At 31.2% G+C, this 19581-nt stretch overlaps 3 protein-coding genes across 3 annotated transcripts; 2 read left to right on the top strand and 1 right to left on the bottom strand.

The window, feature by feature from the left end:
* Nucleotides 1-7738: 7738 nt before the first annotated feature.
* LOC110644215 (uncharacterized) lies at nucleotides 7739-11431 on the bottom strand. Its single transcript, XM_021796907.2, has 7 exons — nucleotides 10886-11431; nucleotides 10694-10773; nucleotides 10358-10420; nucleotides 10150-10251; nucleotides 9895-9960; nucleotides 8596-8674; nucleotides 7739-8423 (listed from the first exon to the last, which is right to left on the bottom strand). Exons 1-7 carry the CDS (start codon nucleotides 11319-11321, stop codon nucleotides 7918-7920), a joined length of 1332 nt encoding a protein of 443 aa, XP_021652599.2. The 5' UTR covers nucleotides 11322-11431; the 3' UTR covers nucleotides 7739-7917.
* A 935-nt stretch (nucleotides 11432-12366) lies between these two features.
* LOC110644219 (protein C2-DOMAIN ABA-RELATED 4) lies at nucleotides 12367-13961 on the top strand. Its single transcript, XM_021796911.2, has 3 exons — nucleotides 12367-12552; nucleotides 13144-13239; nucleotides 13337-13961. The coding sequence occupies exons 1-3, from the start codon at nucleotides 12409-12411 to the stop codon at nucleotides 13625-13627; spliced, it is 531 nt and encodes a 176-aa protein (XP_021652603.1). The 5' UTR covers nucleotides 12367-12408; the 3' UTR covers nucleotides 13628-13961.
* A 3726-nt stretch (nucleotides 13962-17687) lies between these two features.
* LOC110644223 (protein C2-DOMAIN ABA-RELATED 4-like) lies at nucleotides 17688-19146 on the top strand. The gene is made up of 3 exons (XM_021796916.2): nucleotides 17688-17843; nucleotides 18412-18507; nucleotides 18603-19146. Exons 1-3 carry the CDS (start codon nucleotides 17700-17702, stop codon nucleotides 18891-18893), a joined length of 531 nt encoding a protein of 176 aa, XP_021652608.2. The 5' UTR covers nucleotides 17688-17699; the 3' UTR covers nucleotides 18894-19146.
* Nucleotides 19147-19581: the final 435 nt, after the last annotated feature.

Raw genomic sequence — 19581 nt, 5'->3', positions numbered from 1 at the left:
CATCCAGTCCATCAAACATGCATATAATAATTTTACAGGTCCACAATAATAATTTAGTTTACAGACCCAAATCAAATAAACATTTCTAACACATGCGAAAATTCTAAGATTTAACAAGATTATACTAACATTAATAATCGACCTGCAAGGAAGAAAGCAGGTTAACCTCAAAAATATCCTCCTGTGGCCTGGAAAAATATTGAACAGGAGTGAGCGTTCGACTCAGAGAGTAAAATATCAATTTTAACCATAATCTCTATAACTATCTAAAACTAATGCACCCTGTAGAGTGAAATGCAACATCAACAACATTTTCACATCATAACATCAAAAAGAAAATTTGGAGCACTCACGCACCCTGTAGTATCAATCATAATATATGGGAGTGATCCCTATCTGACTCTCTTAAATCCAACTTTGGTGCCGTGAAGAACTCAAGCGGACTTTCGCTTAATAAACCAAATCGGGGTCCCAGAAGAACTCAAGCCGTGACTACCCCAGAAGGATCGGGTCCCATGAAGAACTCAAGCGTGACTACCCGTCCTATCCATAGTCCACACCACATCACACGCACGCCAACGCACGCTGCTGCTCCAAATTACCACAACAACATACATGGCACTTTCACAGTTATGAATGCAACATAAATCGTGCCTAAAGTTTATCTACATAGATATATGCATATAAGTGATGCATGGGCATGCTTGAACATATAATAATAGTGAAATTACAATTAAAATTAATATTTTACTCACAGACTTGACGGTGGTCACTGAGGCGGCTGGGCGGAGGAAGAAGGCTGTCCCGGCTCACCTGACAATTTTATTACAATCATTTAATAAATTTGACTCAATACAAACAAAGAAAAGACCAAATACGTCCTAAGTCGTGCCGAAAATCCGGCAGAGTCTCCCCTATACCTAGGACTTACCCAACCTGCAAAATGGCTCAAAACACACTTCTATATTCACAATCCATATATCCACAACTCAATCACATCACACAGCCCCTCCTGGGCCCATCAAATCAGCCATCCATCACAATATGTAAAATTTCAATTTAGTCCTTATAATTGATCATTTTTGCAAAAACTACCCAAACAAGCTCTAAAAATTCTAAAACTTTGCCCCGCGGTCCTTAGCAATATTACTAGGCTATTGCAAAAAGAATCATAATTTTCTGAGCTACCACGAATATTTTATGGATTTTTAATCCTATTTAAGCACTAGAAAATTACGAAAAAGCAAAGTTCGGGTTTACCTTTGCCGATTCCGACTTCGGGGACGCGCTCGGGACGTCTGACAATGGGGGGGTAGCCAAAACCTCGGTCCAATTCGGAGACTTTTCCTAGTGAGTGCATGCGTAGGAAATTCACGGACACTGTCAATCGCCGAATTTCCACGAATTGAGGATACCTACACGAAGCCCACAACACGGGGGTTAGTACATAAATTTTTCAGAATTTTCTAAGCTCATTTAATGCTCGGAAAAACACTGCGAAGTTTCGTGGGACCCACCGAAAAACGGTGTCGAAAAAATTCGAAATTTATGTCACCGCGAAGCTCTCGACGAGTGGAGCGCTCTGGTACTCTCGGTTTTCTCGTGGGATTCACGGTTTGTGAGAAATCTAGCCCGAAAGTCAAAATGGGCTAAAATTTCCCGGGCAAAAATTGGACAAACCGCTCGATGGATTTTGGTGTTCTTGGTGTCTATGGAAAGCTCTCGATGAGTAGATGATTTTAGACACAAGACCCGGTCCGATTGGTGGCCGGATCGGCCGGATTTTGGCCGGGAAGTCCAGGCATCGCGCACGCGCTGCGCGTCCTTTCTGAGGCCGTTTTCCGCGTTCCAGGCGGCGGCCGGCCGTGGGGGAGGGCCGAGGTGGGGCACCGGCAAGGTGGGGAGGCAGGGGAGGTGGCGGCGCGGCAAGGGGAGGAGGGAGGAGAGAGAAAAGAGAGAGAGAAGGGGAGGAGGTCGGGACGCGCGGAAGAAAAGAGAAGAAGAAAAAGGAGCCGGTCCGATTCGACCGGTCCGATCCGGTCCGGTTCGATTCGGTCGGTTCGATTTGAAATACAAAATTTTGAATTTTTACTCTGCCTCGGGACAGAAAACGAGGTCCAAAAATTCCGAAAAAATTTCAAAAAACTCAGAAAAATTCGTAGATTCCAAATATATTTTTAGTTTTGCCACGTAGTCTTTAAATTAATTTTTAAAAATCATCAAAGTTTATATTTTCGGAAAATCGAACCCGATTTTTAAAATCCGAAAAATCTCAAAAAAATTCCTAAAATTTAAATAAAATTAAAATACCAAAAATGCTCATAAAATTTAAAATTTTGGGGTGTTACATTTTCCATTTGTCTATATGCATTGGAATCATGTCTTTGTTCATGCATTTATACACGGATATGGTCTGCATTAATATACCAATCAATAGAGTCCAGAAAATTAAGATGGATATGAAAGAGAGAGTCACCAGAATAAATATGCAAACTTGAGCTTTACAGAAGTAGCTCAGCCCACTTCATGCTCAGCGAATCTAGCTTATGACGAACAGAACTAAGCATACCCAGAGGGTTTTAGACAGATGAAGCTAAGGTAATATGAAAAATAACATAATCATATGCAAGAAATAGAAAGTTAGCCAATTTTAATGATTGATACATTAACCCAAATTAAAATTTCAAGATATTAAACACTAGAACACATTAAGGTACCAGCATAATAGAGACAAGAGAGTTGGAATGGATTGAAAAAAAACAAGAGGAAAAAGAATATAGGATAGTTGAGAAAGTCATGAAAATAAAAAGTGTAAATCAGATCTCTACATTAGGAGCTCAGCCCATCAAGTGATACTTACATTTGTTTGCTTTCTTGGTGGCTTGCACTCTGTTTTTTTATTGTCAACCTATTTTGCTAGGAATTTCTCTGCATCACAATTTGAAATTCAGTTCATTAGTAGTTGTTAGCATAATTACAACAATCAGCATGATTATAAGAGATTTGTGCAATTAGCATGATTATAGGAGATTTGTGTAGCATAATTACAGTAATTAGCATGATTATAGGAGATTTGTATAGCATAATTATAGCAATTATTATTCTTGTCCAAATTAGCTCATATTCTCATGTATAAATAGATGTAATATCTCTGTAAATAAGACACAGATAAATACATAATCATTTCCTTCATTACTTGTATTCTTTCTTCTAACATGGTATCAGAGCCGTAAAGCTTTTATTTTCTAGTTTCTGGGGTCTCTCTTCTCTCTCTACAACCTGTTCTGCCTCTGTTTAAAGTCACTAGTTCCGGTGACCTTTGAGTCTCACTGCTGCCTTAGGAAGGATCACAGTAGTATTTTCAGCCGATCCTCAAAATCCGGTGGCCGGTTTTTGTGCTAGTGGCCTTCACGCACCACTTTTTGGTTTCTGGAGATCTCTCATGCGTCGACAAGTGGCGGCGCGTGGCTTGTCTGTTTGCTGACCGGTGCTTCCTCCGACTTCGCTCAAGCATTTTCGGTGTTGGTTTGATCTTCAAAGGTCTCAATCTGCTGCTGTTTAATTTCTGCTTCAGTTATTTGCCACTGTTTGATACAGCTTGTCGGGAGTCTTGTTTATCTCACAGTTACTTGACCTGATATTTCATATCTTTGTTCATCCGTCACCACGGTTTATGCTCCTCGCTCAACTCATTTCTCTGCAGTACTTCGAATCCTTCGTTATATCAAAGGCACTCTTTTTCATGGTTTGCACTTTTTCGCTACCTCCTCCCTAGTATTATCTAGCTACTCTGATGCTGATTGGGCTGGTGATCTGACAGATCGTCGCTCTACAACTGGTTATTGTTTCTTCTTGGGTAATTCTCTTATCTCTTGGCGTAGCAAAAAGCAAACTGTTGTTGCACGTTCTAGCACAGAATCTGAATATCGTGCTCTTGCTGATGCTACATCTGAATTACTTTGGTTACGGTGGTTATTAACTAATTTGGGTGTCACTCATTCTTCTGCCACAATGCTTTATTGCGATAATAGAAGTGCCATACAGATTTCTCATAATGATGTATTTCATGAGCGTACCAAACACATCGAAATTGATTGTCATTTTGTACGTCATCATGTTGCTCATGGCACCATATGTTTGATTCCTGTCTCCTCTGTCAGCCAAACCGCTGATATATTCACCAAAACGCATCCTCCCGCTCGCTTTCAGGATCTCTTAAGCAAACTCAAGTTGGCACCTGTGCTACCACCTTGAGGTTGAGGGGAGGTGTTAGCATAATTACAACAATCAGCATGATTATAGGAGATTTGTGTAGCATAATTACAGTAATTAGCATGATTATAGGAGATTTGTGTAGCATAATTATAGCAATTATTATTCTTGTCCAAATTAGCTCATATTCTTATGTATAAATAGATGTAATATCTCTGTAAATAAGACACAGACAAATATATAATCATTTCCTTCATTACTTGTATTCTTTCTTCTAACAGTAGTAATTTTGGGAAATATCTTAAAGTCATTATTTTAAGAAAATTTAGTTAAAATTAATATGTATATACATTATATTAATCAGGATTCATGAAAAATATTTTAATATTATTTAAAAAATAATTATAAGTTGCATGATACTAATGTGAATTATGAGAGGAATTTAGTGCAAATACGAATATCTCTTGAGACTAATGTTCTTAGAATTTAAATGCAAATTAAAAGTTGGAAAAGACACAACTTTTAATTTTATAACTATATTTTATATAACTTAGGCCTTATTCAACAATAATTTTTAAAGTAGCATTTAGTTTTTTAATCATAATCAAAATACTAACTCTCTTATTTATAGCATAATATTTATATTAGTATTTAGAAGTTGAGGAAATGGCTCGTAAAAAGTTACCTTTCTAACTTTTGAATGGTAATAAAGTGTTTTCATAATATTATTTTTGTATTCAATAGATAATTCAACAGCTATTTTTATTAAAAACTTTTATTTTGAATCATTATATAAGCAATTAATTACTAATGACTAACGGCTAATAAAATAACTAACAGCTATTAAAATAATTAATATTGTCGAATATGACCTTAATATATCAAATTTAATGAGTTACATCATAAATTTGTTTAATAAGTTGGCTTATAAGCTTGTTTGACTCTCATAAACTTATAAATGAGTTGATCCAACAAACCTTAATAATTGAATATTAGTGATTTTAAATTTATTTATTTATCAAACATTTAAAAATTTAACTCAAACTCAATTCATTGAAAAAAATAATAATAAATCTAGCTTTTAAGCTCGATTACCCCTTTACTTATTTATGGTTCAAGTTTCATGGGCAACAACTTTGATGGTTTGAGTCTTACATTTTTTTTAAGGAAAATTATTATTGGTTTTTCCGTTTTAATAAAATTAATTATTTCATCCACTATTTTAAATAATATATTAATTAATTTTTATATTTTTATATCATTTATTCTTGAGTCTATTTGTTTATTTTAGGCATCAAATTAAATTTCATTCAATTCTTATAATTTAAAAAATACTATTATATAATTTCTATATTTTTTAAAATTAAACTATTTAATTCTTTCCCTCATTTAAATATATTAATTTTCTCTCTCCCTTAAATATATAAACTAATAAAAATTTTGATTTAAGCTGAATGAACAAATTAAAGAATAAATAAATAAATAAATAATACATGAACTAATTAATATATTTTTAAAATAAAAAAACTTAATATATAATTAATTTTATTAAAATAAAAAAAAATAAATAATAAATTTTTTATTTTTTTAATTATATTTTTTCTCCTCTTTTCTAAGTTAGCCTCTGGTAACTTTTTTATCACCCTAAAAAAGTAATGAATATATATATATGAATGAAATTTTCTTGCTTAAATTTATTTTATTATAAAATTAAGATATAAAATATATAATAAATTTATTTATTAAATAAATATTATATATTTATATTTTAAATTTATAATAAATTATCAAAATATGTATGTGTGGGAAAATGAAAAGAAAAAAAAAAAAGAAAATTTAACGCAAGTAGTGGACATTGCTTTTCACAATAAATGTTCATAGATTTTCCATTTCCATTCATTGAATGCAAATCACAATAGCAATTATAACATACCCAACTGTCACTGTAAACTCTTCCACTTGCACCATAGCTTCTCACAAAACTTTTTTTTTTTTTAAGAAATAAGAGTGTTGTGTAGTGTATAATTATAAATAAATATGTAAAATATTAATATTTAGGTATTTTAATTTTTCACATAGAATTATATTTATAGGTATATTATTTTTCATTATCATCAATGATGAATCATTAATTATAAGCTCAAAATTATATATCATTTAATCTAATTACACTCAAGAAAATTCTTATATTAAACTACTAATAGTAAATATATTAGTTAGTCCTCTCAGTCTCTTCTAGAAAGAATTTAATATATTTACTATTTTAACTGTATTATATACTATCAAAGATATTTTCAACTATATAGCAATGGAGTCTTAATAAGCTAGAGTCTCTTGTTAATAAGTAAAGTCAAATCCTCTTGTTAATGAGTAAAGTCAAATCCTTGTCAATTAGCAATATTTACTCTATGGGCTAAAAGTTAAATAACTTATCACTATTCTCCTATTTATAGTATTAATTTTTTTAATTTAATTAAAAATTACATTCAATTTAAAAATAATATTAAAATAAAAATTTTATATAATATAAAAAATAACCGTCCACGACTGAGTCATAATTCTAACAAAGAGGATAAAGAAAACTATACTGCACAAAATCTGCAATAGCCAACCCCACTCATATATATAGACTGGTATAGTTTTTCTCAAATGCCAAGGACTATTTCGTAATTTAACTTAGACTATTTCGTAATTTAACTTAGATTTAATAATTAATTTGCAACAATGAGTTCTCATGAAGTGAGGGGAAAAACAATCCCTAATTCACTAACCCCCTTAAGATTACAAAGCAAATGAAAAAGGATTTTTCACTCGTGTTATATTTTGAGTAAAAAGCACTATCATCAGTCTAATAAGCAAATTACTAAAATAGAAAATTATACGATAATAACAATTATTTTACATATAAATTAAAATTAAATTTAAAAATTATTAATAAAACATATTTATTGATTTTGTTTAAAATAACTCATTTACAAGAGAATTCAATTGAATTCTCACACAATAATGCTTTAATTTTTTTAAGTTAAAAAAAATTAATATGAAAATTGACAAAAGAAAAATAACTAAACTAAATTCTTGTAAAATTTTAAATTTCAAACAAGGGTTTATAATATTTGTTTAATGGTGGTTGTGTATCGTTCTGATAAAAACCATCGGAAAATTGGCCATAAAGCTCACCATACGCTCTCTCCTTGGTTTCTCATTGTTGCCGTTGTTCTTTGTTTCGTGGAGATCATCAGAGGATACTGAGGCAGTGGTGGGCTTACTATATATTAATAAATTCGGGACAAATTCAAATTTTATAATTACTATTTGCCTCGGGTACGGTTTAAATTTAAATAATAATAATAATAATAATTGAATTTAAGATGAATATAAATAATTTAAGTTGCATTTTAATTAAGTTCAAATTTAAGTAAAATAATTTTCACATATATCCGATTCATTTTCATCCTTACTCCTAAACCCAAGTGTAATATTTACAACTAAAATTGATGAAATCAGCTGAGGTTTTCACTTTCCATGTGCATAACCAGTGTCATTGGAATTTGGAACTTCTATAGAACGTTCAATATACTTTCTACAAAATAACCAAAAAAAAAAAAGAGTATATCCGTACCCTCTTTACACCTAGAAGATCGATTTCATCTTCTGCTGAGGACAGGATGGAGCAAACAGATAGCCAATCAGCATAAGACATAGTCAATCCAATTCAAAAAGCTGATCCAGTTGTTCATCTGTCCACTGCGGGCGTGAAATCCCCCAAGGTGGTAGCTGTATCCGCTTATGTTTATCAACATCCCCACTTTCTTGGTTGTCAAAGACATCAATTAAACCTGTTGCAGCACTTGCATAGTGGGTACCTTCCAATATATTGCCACTGCCTGCCTGAGTTGAAGGGTTTAGTTGTTTGCATACCACTTCTTCGTCATTAGTATCTTTATTCATTCCATTAGCTACTTCTGTTGCCCCATTAGCCACAATTTGATTTTCCAAGAAAAGTTCATTACAAGCATCTACGTTTTGGTTTTTATTGTTTCCATCACTATAGCAGCTGCCTCTTGTTGCCCCCTCGCTTTCCATTTTTTTATCATTATGTGAACTCCCTCTTGTATTAGCATTTTGTCTGAGACTATTCATGATTCCATCAGTCCTTCCTTGTGACAATGAGAGTGGCATTTGTGGCATCCATGACTTTTCTTTGTGTTCTGCAAAAAATGAAGAGCATTTTAAAGACGAGTATTGTGCAATTCTATGCAAAAAATGCAACATCAATGTGATAAAATTATCTCATCACTCTTACGAGAAGCAGTACATAAGCCAAAAAGCGTATTCTCTACAGTAAAAAGGGGAAAAATTAGAAGGAAAAAAGTATCCTACCAAAAAATGGACCAGCATGTTTGACTACTGGTGCAGCACAATTTTGTGTTGATGAAAGTTTGCTATCCTTGGAGATGACCTGCAAAATGTTATTCCAATATATTATGCACTGTTCATTTTCACTGGAGCTTTGCCAGTGCTAGGAAGAGGAGAGAGCAGGGCAGGGAATCGGGGTCGGGTAGTGGAAGGAGAATTTTTACATTATTGCTTTATTCTGTTCAGTAATAAAATATATTTTTAATCCAATTTTGACAACCAATTTGTCGAATTAGACTAACATTAAATTGAAAGGTTTGGACAAAATTGAATGCATGGAAACTTCTATAAAACATCAAGGAGGCAAAGAGATCTTGAACAAGCACAACAGTAAATATGGATTATGAAATGGGTCAGCAGAAACAAGTTTCAAATTGATCATCTCTCATGAATTTCATGCCCCTGCCCAACTCAGAGATCTTATATGCAATGACAGATCTTGTGTACCAATTTTATAGAATTGATCTCTTTATTTTTTTTTTTATAAAAAAAAAAAGGTCGATTGTCCTTGAAAAAAAAATCAGTTCTAAAGCCCATAACTCAAAAATTGTTTTGCCTTCACATATCTTTCTCTATCTCACCCAAATGTAGTTGAAATTATACCACCCGTGGCCAAACTAACATTACACACCTCTCTCTATCTTTTTCTATATGAAGATCAATTGTAATTATAAACAACATCCAACATTTGCTAATAACCATAAATGATAAAAAAAAAAAAAAAAAAATTGCCCTTTTTTTGGGCCTTGAAAGTGAGCTTTTTGTGTGCATGTGAGAACAGGTCAGAAAGTAGACAAGGGATGCTGCAGTATCTAATTTTTTATGCTAACCAGTGATCTAGTGTAGGGTTTGTGTTTCTATTTTCTCCTGAAATTTCACAAGAATCAAAAGATGATGATGAGAAAAACTAAAAAGAGTTCAAAGAAAATTAAAATAAGATAATCTCTATAAAACATTATGCTGACTACTGAAGAAGGCAAGATGAGCAGGATAAATAAGGGGGAAAGAAAAAAGGGAATTTGGTATGTCAGAAGGACAGATCTACAAAGAAGCTATTAAAGCCAAAATAAGGAAATTCAGGAAACCAAAGTTTTACACGTTCATTATGCTGTGGCCACAGCCTTTTCAGCTGTGGCTATAGTGCTACCAAAAGAAGTATCCAGATGAAGGTGTAGCTATTTAATATTAATAGTTCATAGAATGTTCTCTGCAATTTATTTCACTAATAACTTGGCTAATTACATACACCAGTGTAAGATGTACCTTAACCATATTGCTAAGTGTTATGTTGAGGTAATGTGCAGAGCGTGACGGGGAAAAAACTGCTACCTGAAAAAACATAATACTTCAGTCAATTCTTAAAGCAACTAAAGGCTGATATTATCCAATTTGAGACTTCAAGTTTCAAATGCATCAAAAACTGACGTGTCAATGTTAGGGGAAAAAAAATAAACATTCGGATTAAAAATCTAGGCACATTTATGATAATACTTTCCCGTGAAAAAGGAACTTGTCAACCTTTTGGACTATTATCACGGCTCCGATAGATATGTCCTTTCCAAACTCCCGCTCAGTGAGAACTCTGCCATGAATGGTACCATCAATTGTACCTGTTGGATCCTAAATGAGAACATAAACCACCTCAGTTGCACAGAATATCTGAATTTACAACTAAAGGAAAACAAGGTATACATTTGCATTTCTTGTTAAATTCTACTAAATCTACCTTTAGAGTCACCATCACATCACCAAGGCCATTTGGAGTGCAAGATTTAACAATGGCAACAACCTAATCACCATTACATACAGAAAACAGATTAAATAGATAAACATCATGCAAAGCGAAATTGATATTCCATCAACTGATGTTCAAACAAAGGATGATTATTTTAGTCTGCTTAACATATCAATGGTCAATATATGGTACGAAAATGGACTCAAATAAGCTTAGTACAACTTCGCACACCAATCCTGATTTTTGTTGCTGTAATTGGAAAATGTAAAGGGTGATAAAATCATATAGATTGTGAATGTAACCAAAGTAATTCATAATTAATCATACCTGAGCCACTTTATCCATGTTAATCCTGCTCTTTATCACACTTAAAGGAATCCCAATTGCACCATCCCCATCTGCCAAACCTATTTTCAATCCGAATGAACAAAGGAATCAAGTACCTCCAACACAAGTTAACCAAAACCCAAAATACCCACACAAAAAAATTAGAGAGAGAGAGAGAGAGAGATCAAGAACCTTGGCAGCGAATAAAATCCACGGCGCAGAGCCAGGGGTCGCCAGTGAAATCATCATCATCTTCGGCAACACCGTCTTCCACAACCCTCCTAATGTACTCCTGCGTTGGGATTGGCTCTTCACAAAAATCCCCAGCAAAATTTTCACCATTTTGATTCTTCCGACGGCGGAGCATGGCGGATTGAACGGATCCTGCAGGACCAGGGATGAGGCGAGGAGAGGAGCTGGGTGGGAGATGGAATTGGGAGAGAAGATTTTGTGGGTTTTGGGAGGGTAGAGTTTGCGAGGATTGAGAGAGAGAGCAGCGCTGGAGAAACGGTTGAGAGACAGAGGGTGCGGCAGCGGTGGTGGTTTGTTGGTTACGGCTTTTGAGAGGGCGGAGAGAAGGGAGGTCTGAATCGTCTAGATCTAGAGCTTCTTCCCATGGTTGCGCCATTTTGGTGAGGTTTTGAGAAAGCGCGGGAAGAATTAGGAACCTCTAATTTTGTTTTCTTTCACCTTGTTTGGGAAAAATAAATGGAGTTAAGAGAAAGTGAAGAGAATGAAAGGGACTTTTCCCCCTCCTCTCTTGTATTTGTAAGGAGGAGGGAAAGAAAAAAAAAAAAGTAAAAAAATATTTATATAAATAAAAAAAATTTATAATTTGATCTTTAAATTTTATCTCATATTCTATTTTAATTTTTAAATTTTAAAAAATTAATTATTTATTTTTTAAATTTTATATTATATTATTATTATTTATAATCTTTACTACCCTATTATATTACTTCCCTAATACAAATAGATAAATAGGCTTAAAAACTCATATCTAATATCGTTCTATATGGATAAATTCTAAAAAATTTTAACTTATTTTAAATTTTTTTTTAAATAATTATATATATGTATGTCTTTAATTGCTATTGGGTTGATATTTCAAGTGCTGTGACCAACCCGTTGCCTAATATACCACCACGTCGCCTAACACACCTTTCCCGATCAAAGCGACATTTGCTCCTCGTAACTGTCAAAGTCAACGTCCATTCAAAACCATAAACCATTCTCAGCCATATAATATCCGACCGTCCACCGATTCCTCCGGTCACCGTTCCTTCATAAACTCTCCCACTTTCTAGGAAAAAAAAATGAGAACCCAAATTTGAAAAAAAAAATCTTCATTCTCATTTGTTTCCTATTAATATTTTATCAGAAATAGAGTGAAAAATCACCATCAAGAGTTTTCAACAATTTAATCAGGTAATAATTTTAAAGTTTTATTTTTATTTAATTTTGATTAATTTTTTTTTAATATTTATGTTCATCAATTGAATTATTAATTGAGGGTTTAAATAATAACGATAAAATTTATGAATAAAAATATTTATAATAATAATAATAATAATAAAGTAGTAAATTATTTATATTAATGTATGATGAAATTAATATTAAAAATGTTTTAATTTATTACTATAAAAAATAATTTTAAAAAATATTATAGGTTACATGCAGTACGAGTAATACAGGAGGGAAGGAGATCGAAGAAAATGGCAGAATCACCATCGCCATCATTGTCGTTGATGGATAGTCTTCTGGGTTTGCTCAGAATTCGCATCAAACGCGGCGTCAACCTCGCCGTTCGTGATGTTCGTAGCAGCGATCCATATGTCGTCGTCAAGATGGGCAGACAGGTTTAGCCTTCCCTCGTTTTATCTTTCCTTTGAAATCATTATATGCTTCTGCAACTTTGATAAATGCCTCCATCTAGTCATGATTATGTTTTGAATGGATTTTTTTTTTCTTTGGTATTTTTAGGCAAGATTCCAACCCAATTTTCATTTCTTTGATTTTTTTTTTAAATTTCTAGTTGAACGTGCTGTGATGGGTTGGAACTCTGTAATTTCATAAGCCTGAATCGATTTCAGTAGCACTGAACCAAAACTCATTGGTTTCGTCTAATTCTGTATATTCCGATATATGTCTGCATCAGGATTATGTTTTGAATGGATTTTGATGGATTTTTTTATAAGAACTCCAACCCATTTTTCTTTTTTTTTTTTTTAAATTCAGACTTGTAACCTGACAGTATGGGTTGAACCTGTAATCTTGTAACCCTGGGAACGAATTCAGTATTATTGAGCCAAAACTCATTTGTTTCATTTATTTGATTTTAGAGATTGAAGATTCTGAATGTTAGCCGAGGATGGATTATACAGGGATCATAAAACTAATTCTGATATGGATTCTTATCTTCAGCCTGTTGAACATTTGATTTGATGCAGAAACTGAAGACTCGTATAATAAACAAGGATGTTAATCCAGAGTGGAATGAGGATTTAACTCTTTCTGTTACAGATCCTAATCTTCCAGTCAAGCTGGTAAGTTTCTTCAGATAATCTATTCCCATGGTTTCTTGGTAAAAGAATTAAAGCATTTTTATATTTTAATTATTTTTAATTTTATGCGTGATTTCAGACTGTGTATGATCATGACACATTTAGCAAAGATGATAAAATGGGAGATGCAGAGATTAGTATCAAAGCATTCATAGAGGCCTTAAGGATGAATGTGGGAGGACTTCCTAATGGTACCATAATCACAAGAGAACAACCTAGCAGGCAAAATTGCTTGGCTGAAGAAAGCTGCGTCTCCTATACTGACGGTAAGGTGATTCAAGATATGTGCCTCAGATTAAGAAATGTAGAATGTGGTGAAGTGGAAATCCAACTCCAATGGATTGACCTTCCTGGTTCCAAGGGTTTATAAAAAAATAGATTTTTCTTGTTTAGACTCAGTCCATCATATACTCAATATCTATAAATTCATATGTTTTTATCTTGAATTTATGATGAACTAAGTCCACGCAAGAATTTCCCAAAAAAGGCTATCCATTTATGGACCTTTGTTGCATATGATGAGTTGGGGGCTGGTTTCAAGCATCCACCACCAGTTGTACTGCTAGTTTAATTCATGGTGGGGTTGCTTTGTTTATAGTTTTGGTTTAAAAGCTTACCTTGTATGTAGGATTTGGCAATTTTGGTTCTTTATCATCTTCTTGAATATTACAAGTTCAATGTGCAGTTCTGCTTTGTGCTGGAAATTTCTGAATTTTGAAATCATATATGTTGAATTTCATTTGCTATATATCATGCTATGTGGGTGCTTTATATAATCATATTTCTATCCATGACATGAGCAGAATAAAATATCATGAAGCAAATATGTAATAGTAATGTGTCATACAATCTCTTATTCTATGATGGAATGGCAACTCAATTACAAAATAACACATATATAAAAAGGTAAATTAAAAAAATTATCCTGTGATTTTATAAGTTTCCGCATTATCATTGACTTGTAATTTCATATAGGTATATCTACATAGAATCATCGGTCCATAATAAAATTTCTCATGTCATAAGATGGTAGATTTCATCCTTCATTACTGAATTTATTACTATATTTTAATGTTATCCCTTAATTTCAATCTATAACTTAAAATTCACTACATTTATTAAACCATTTTTGGGAATTTTTTTGATGTTGCAACCAAATTAATCCCTCATCTTGTTGTAAAGTCTTTAAAATCTAATATTCCTTCCACCCCAATGATCTTATGGCACAAAATCATTAGATTTCAAGCATTTTAGGGAAGGATTGGATGGATTATGGTAAAAGTGACTCTTAACACAATGATAGATTTGTTGATTTTTATCTTATCAAAAGAAAAAAAAAATATTGATTTTTAATTTATAAATTGAAGTCAGTATGAAAACATTAAGTTCAAAAATGAAATTGAAATTTAGTAGTTTTTAAATTATAAATTAAAATTAAGAGAAAAATGTTGAAATATAATGATAAGTTAAAGAATTGTGATTTTATATAAAAAAAAAAAAGAATTGTGAATAAAATTAACCCCTTATTTTCTTTTGCTAGAAATATTTGCTTTATCTCAATTAAGTTACCTTATTTGTTATATTTGCAATTAATTTTTGGTGAAATTTATGATTTCCAACTCTTAGGCCACGTTTGGCTCCCAAAGAATAGAATTGCTATTTTTATTCCAATATTTGATTGATACTTTTATTGTCAATGCAAAATAAAATTGGATTTCCTATTTGTGTGAAAAAAAAATATATATATTTTTTCTTCTTGTTCAAAAAATGCAAAATTTTCACTTAAAATAATTTAAATTAATGAAATAAATTTAAAATTTTAATTAAATAAATAATATATATATATATAAGTGATTTAGCACAAAATTTTTTAATAAATTAAAAAGGACAAAATAAAATTAGATATTAATAATAATTATTGTAATTAATTATCTAATTCAAATAAAAAATTAATCATCTACATATATCATATTAACTATTTTTTAGGATAAAAATATTTATAAATTTAAGAATTTCAATCAAAGTTAATAATAACTATTTTTTTCATTTATTTAAAACTAAACAAGTTCTTAAATTCTTTTCTGTTCTAAAAAATAAAAAACACAAATCAAAACTGGATTTACATGCGACACCCACATTCACATGCACTATATATAAATTGCAAACTTTCAACAGTAAGCCTGGAATGCTGTCTTTCAGAGAAGCCCAAGTCCAACATTCTATGCATCATGTTCTTCTATATTAAAAAAAAAAAAGAGAGAGAGGAAAAAACCATCATGTTCTTGCAGAAAAAAGCATTTTAGGTGTAAATTCATTATACCCTTAATAAGAATATTTGTTTCAAAAGTTAGCCACTAATTCTAGTTGATATTATTTCTATTGAATAATAATAATAATAATAATAATCTTAAAATTATTATTAAAAAGGGCTTGTGAGCTATGTCTGGCTAACAATGACGACATAAAATAATTTAATATTTTTAAAAAAATCATTTTTTAATTAGGAATAAAATACAAAAATAAATTACAAATCAATCTATTATATTTTTTACATAATAAAATTAATCACTTATATAAAAAAAATATAAATAATTTGTAAAATTTAATAATATTAATAAAGCATGTAGTTTGATTAATAGGTAGGTTGTGTGTACTATTTTCAATTTTATAATTTTTTTTATGAGTTCCATCAAATAATCTCTAAATTTAAATCTCTTATTGAAGAAGGGATCTACAACTCGTAAAGCACTTTTCTCTAAAAAAATAACTCACCAACAAATTACATGTAAACTTCTTAACATCGAGTAATAACTCCATAGAAAAACACAACAAAATCCCAATATAGTAGTTAATACATATACTCAACATATACTAATAATGACAAATTTAAAAATTTATTCACTCAAAATCTATCAAAGTGACATATATGAAGAGATGTGGCTAGAATTTGTTATAAAAGGATACAATCTGGGAGTTATTAGAAAAAACAAAGAGAAAAAAAAATCATTGAATTATCAATAAAACATTTAATTATCGGTTTAATTTTAAAAATATAAATTGTAATTGCCATGCCTCTATCGATATGAACATAGATTTTATTCATCTAGATTTAGATCATTATAAATTTAATATATAAATATATAGCTAGGATTTACATATAAAATTATTGTAAAATTAATAAATTTCATTATATATTTTTGTAGAAAGTGTTGCATTATTTGGTGTCAAGGGTTACCCAATCTATAAACTTCAAATCGCAAAGAAAAGAATGAAAGGAACCCAAATCTGAATAAATAAATAAATAAATAAAAGTAAAAATAAAAATTCTTCATTTCTCATTAAAAAATTTTCATTTCTCGTTTTTTCCCATTAATATTTTATCAAAAATAGAGTGAAATATTACCATCAAGAGTTTCCAACAAATTAATCAAGTAATAACTTTTTAAGTTTTTTTTACTTTATTTAATTTTGATTAATTTTTTGTTGATATATTGGTTTATCAATTTAATTATTAATTAAGGATTTTTAAATTAAATTAATAAAAATAAAAATATCAATAAGAGTAAAATTTGTGAGTAAAAGTATTTATAATAATAAATTTAGTGATAAAATTATGATTGTTAGCGTTTGTAATCAAAAGGGTTATTGAATCTTGCTTTGATTCGAAGACAAATTAACACAGTGTTAATCTCATTTTTTGGTGTAAGCCTCTAAACTTATTATAGGAATGGCAACGAGGAGAGGTGGGACGGAGGTGGGGATCGCTCCCCCATCTTTGCCCAATGAGAGCTTGAGGTCGCAGCGAAACGAGTTTTTCTGTGTGAAATTTTTTTTATTTAAATTTATTAATATATAATATAATTTTATGTATTAAAAAATAAAATATAATTAGAATACAAGTTTTAGATATTATTTTAATAATATGTTTATATTTTTTGTTAAAATTATTATATTTAAATATATAAAAATAAATTATTTTTTAATAAAAATAATAATATATTATTTATGGGCTGAATTATGGAGATTTGGAGCATGGAGAAAACCTTCCTGTTTCTGTCTCTCATAAATTGGGATCGGAAAAAAAATGATTGGGTTTAAGGCATGTTGAATCAAGTTCAAAAACTTTTACTATCACTAACTCTTTATAATATTCTTCATTAAGATGCTATTTCAGTTTTTTCTTTTTCTTAATATTTTAAGTTTTAGGTTGGAGGTCTACTTAATTTATAATAGATATGATATGTTAAAAATTTTTTTTTCTGTATTTTATTAATAAAATTACTATTTAAAAAATAATTTCACTTAAAAGTATTAAATTATTTTATTAGTGAATGAAGAAATTAAAATTAAATACGTTTTAATTTATTACCATAAAAAATAATATATATATATTATAGGTCGCATGCAGTACTGCTAATGCAGGGGGGAGGGGATCAAAGAAAATGAAAGAATCGCCATCTCCGTCGTTGTTGTTGATGGATAGTCTTCTGGGTTTGCTCAGAATTCGCGTCAAACGCGGAGTCAACCTCGCCGTTCGTGATGTACGTAGCAGCGATCCATATGTCGTCGTCAAGATGGGCAGACAGGTTTAGCCTTCTCTCGTTTTCTCTTTCTTTTAAAATCTTTATATGCTTCTGCAACTTTTATATATGCCTCCATCTCGTCATGATTATGTTTTGAATGAATTTTTTTTATGGTACTTTTAGACAAGAATTTCAACGAATTTTCATTTCTTTGATTTTTTTTTTTTAATTTCTAGTTGAATGTGCTGTGATGGGTTGGAACTCAGTAATTTCATAAGCCTAAAACGATTTCAGTAGCACTCAACCAAAACTCATTGGTTTAATATAATTCTGTATATACCAGAATGGATTTTGATGGATTTTTTTTTAATAAGAATTCCAACCCATTTTTCATTTTTTGGAAAAAAATTCAAACTTGTAACCTGACAGTAATGGTTTGAACCTGTAATCTTGTAACCCTGGAAACGAATTCAGTATTATTGAGCCAAAACTCATTGGTTTCAATTCTTTGATTTTGATTTTAGAGATGGAAGATTCTGAATGTTCGTCGAGGATGGATTATATAAGGATCATGAACTAATTCTGATATGGATTTTAATCTTCTGCGTGTTGAACATTTGATTTGATGCAGATACTGAAGACTCGTGTGATAAAGAAGGATGTTAATCCAGAGTGGAATGAGGATTTAACTCTTTCTGTTACAGATTCTAATCTTCCAGTCAAGCTGGTAAGTTTCTTCAGATAATCTAATCCCATGGTTTCCTGATAAAAGAATTAAAGCATTTTATATTTAATCATGTTTAATATTATTTGTGATTTCAGACTGTGTATGATCATGACACATTTAGCAAAGATGACAACATGGGAGATGCAGAGATTAGTATCAAAGCATTCATAGAGGCCTTAAGGATGAATGTGGGAGGCCTTCCAAATGGCACCATAATCACAAGAGAACAACCTACCAGGCAAAATTGCTTGGCTGAAGAAACCTGCATCTCTTATAATGATGGTAAGGTGATTCAAAATATGTTCCTCAGATTAAGAAATGTGGAATGTGGTGAATTGGAAATCCAACTCCAATGGATTGACCTTCCTGGTTCCAAGGGTTTGTAAAAAGCGAATTTTTCTTGTCTAAATCCGGTCCATCATGGACTCAAGATGTATATCTATTAAATACATTGGTCCCACATATTTGTATCTTATATCTATGGATGGACTGGCCCAGGCAAAAATTTCTCAAAAAAAACTATCATTTTTTAACCTTTTATCTGCTTTTTTGTTGCATATGATGAGCTGGGGGATGGTTTCAAGCATCCACCATCAGTTGTACTGCTAGTTTAATTCATGGTGAGGTTTGCTTTGTTTATAGTTTTGGTTTAAAAGCTTACCTTGTATGTAGGATTTGGCCATTTTGGGTTCTTTTTCATCATCTTGAATATTAAAAGTTCAGTGTGCAGTTCTGCACTGTGCTGGAAATTTCTGAATTTTGAAATTATATATGTTGAATTTCATTTGCAATGTATCATGCTATGTGGGTGCTTTATATAATGCATATTTCTATTCATGACATGAGCAGAGTAAAATATCATGAAGCAAATATGTAACAGTACTGTTTCTTGCAGTTCTGTCTGCATAATGTGTCAGTAAGAAGAAATTATATAATACATCTGCTAATGACAAAAAAAAAAATTGTTTTTGATAAATGGGTAAAATTGAATTTCATGAGGCACATACGTATGTATGTATTATTATCATTGGCTTGCCATTTCACCAATCAATAAAATTTCTTGTGTCACATGAC

The sequence above is a fragment of the Hevea brasiliensis genome, chromosome 17 (assembly GCF_030052815.1).
Source record: "Hevea brasiliensis isolate MT/VB/25A 57/8 chromosome 17, ASM3005281v1, whole genome shotgun sequence".
Taxonomy (NCBI): Eukaryota; Viridiplantae; Streptophyta; class Magnoliopsida; order Malpighiales; family Euphorbiaceae; genus Hevea; species Hevea brasiliensis.
This window is presented reverse-complemented; position numbering and strand designations above follow the sequence as displayed.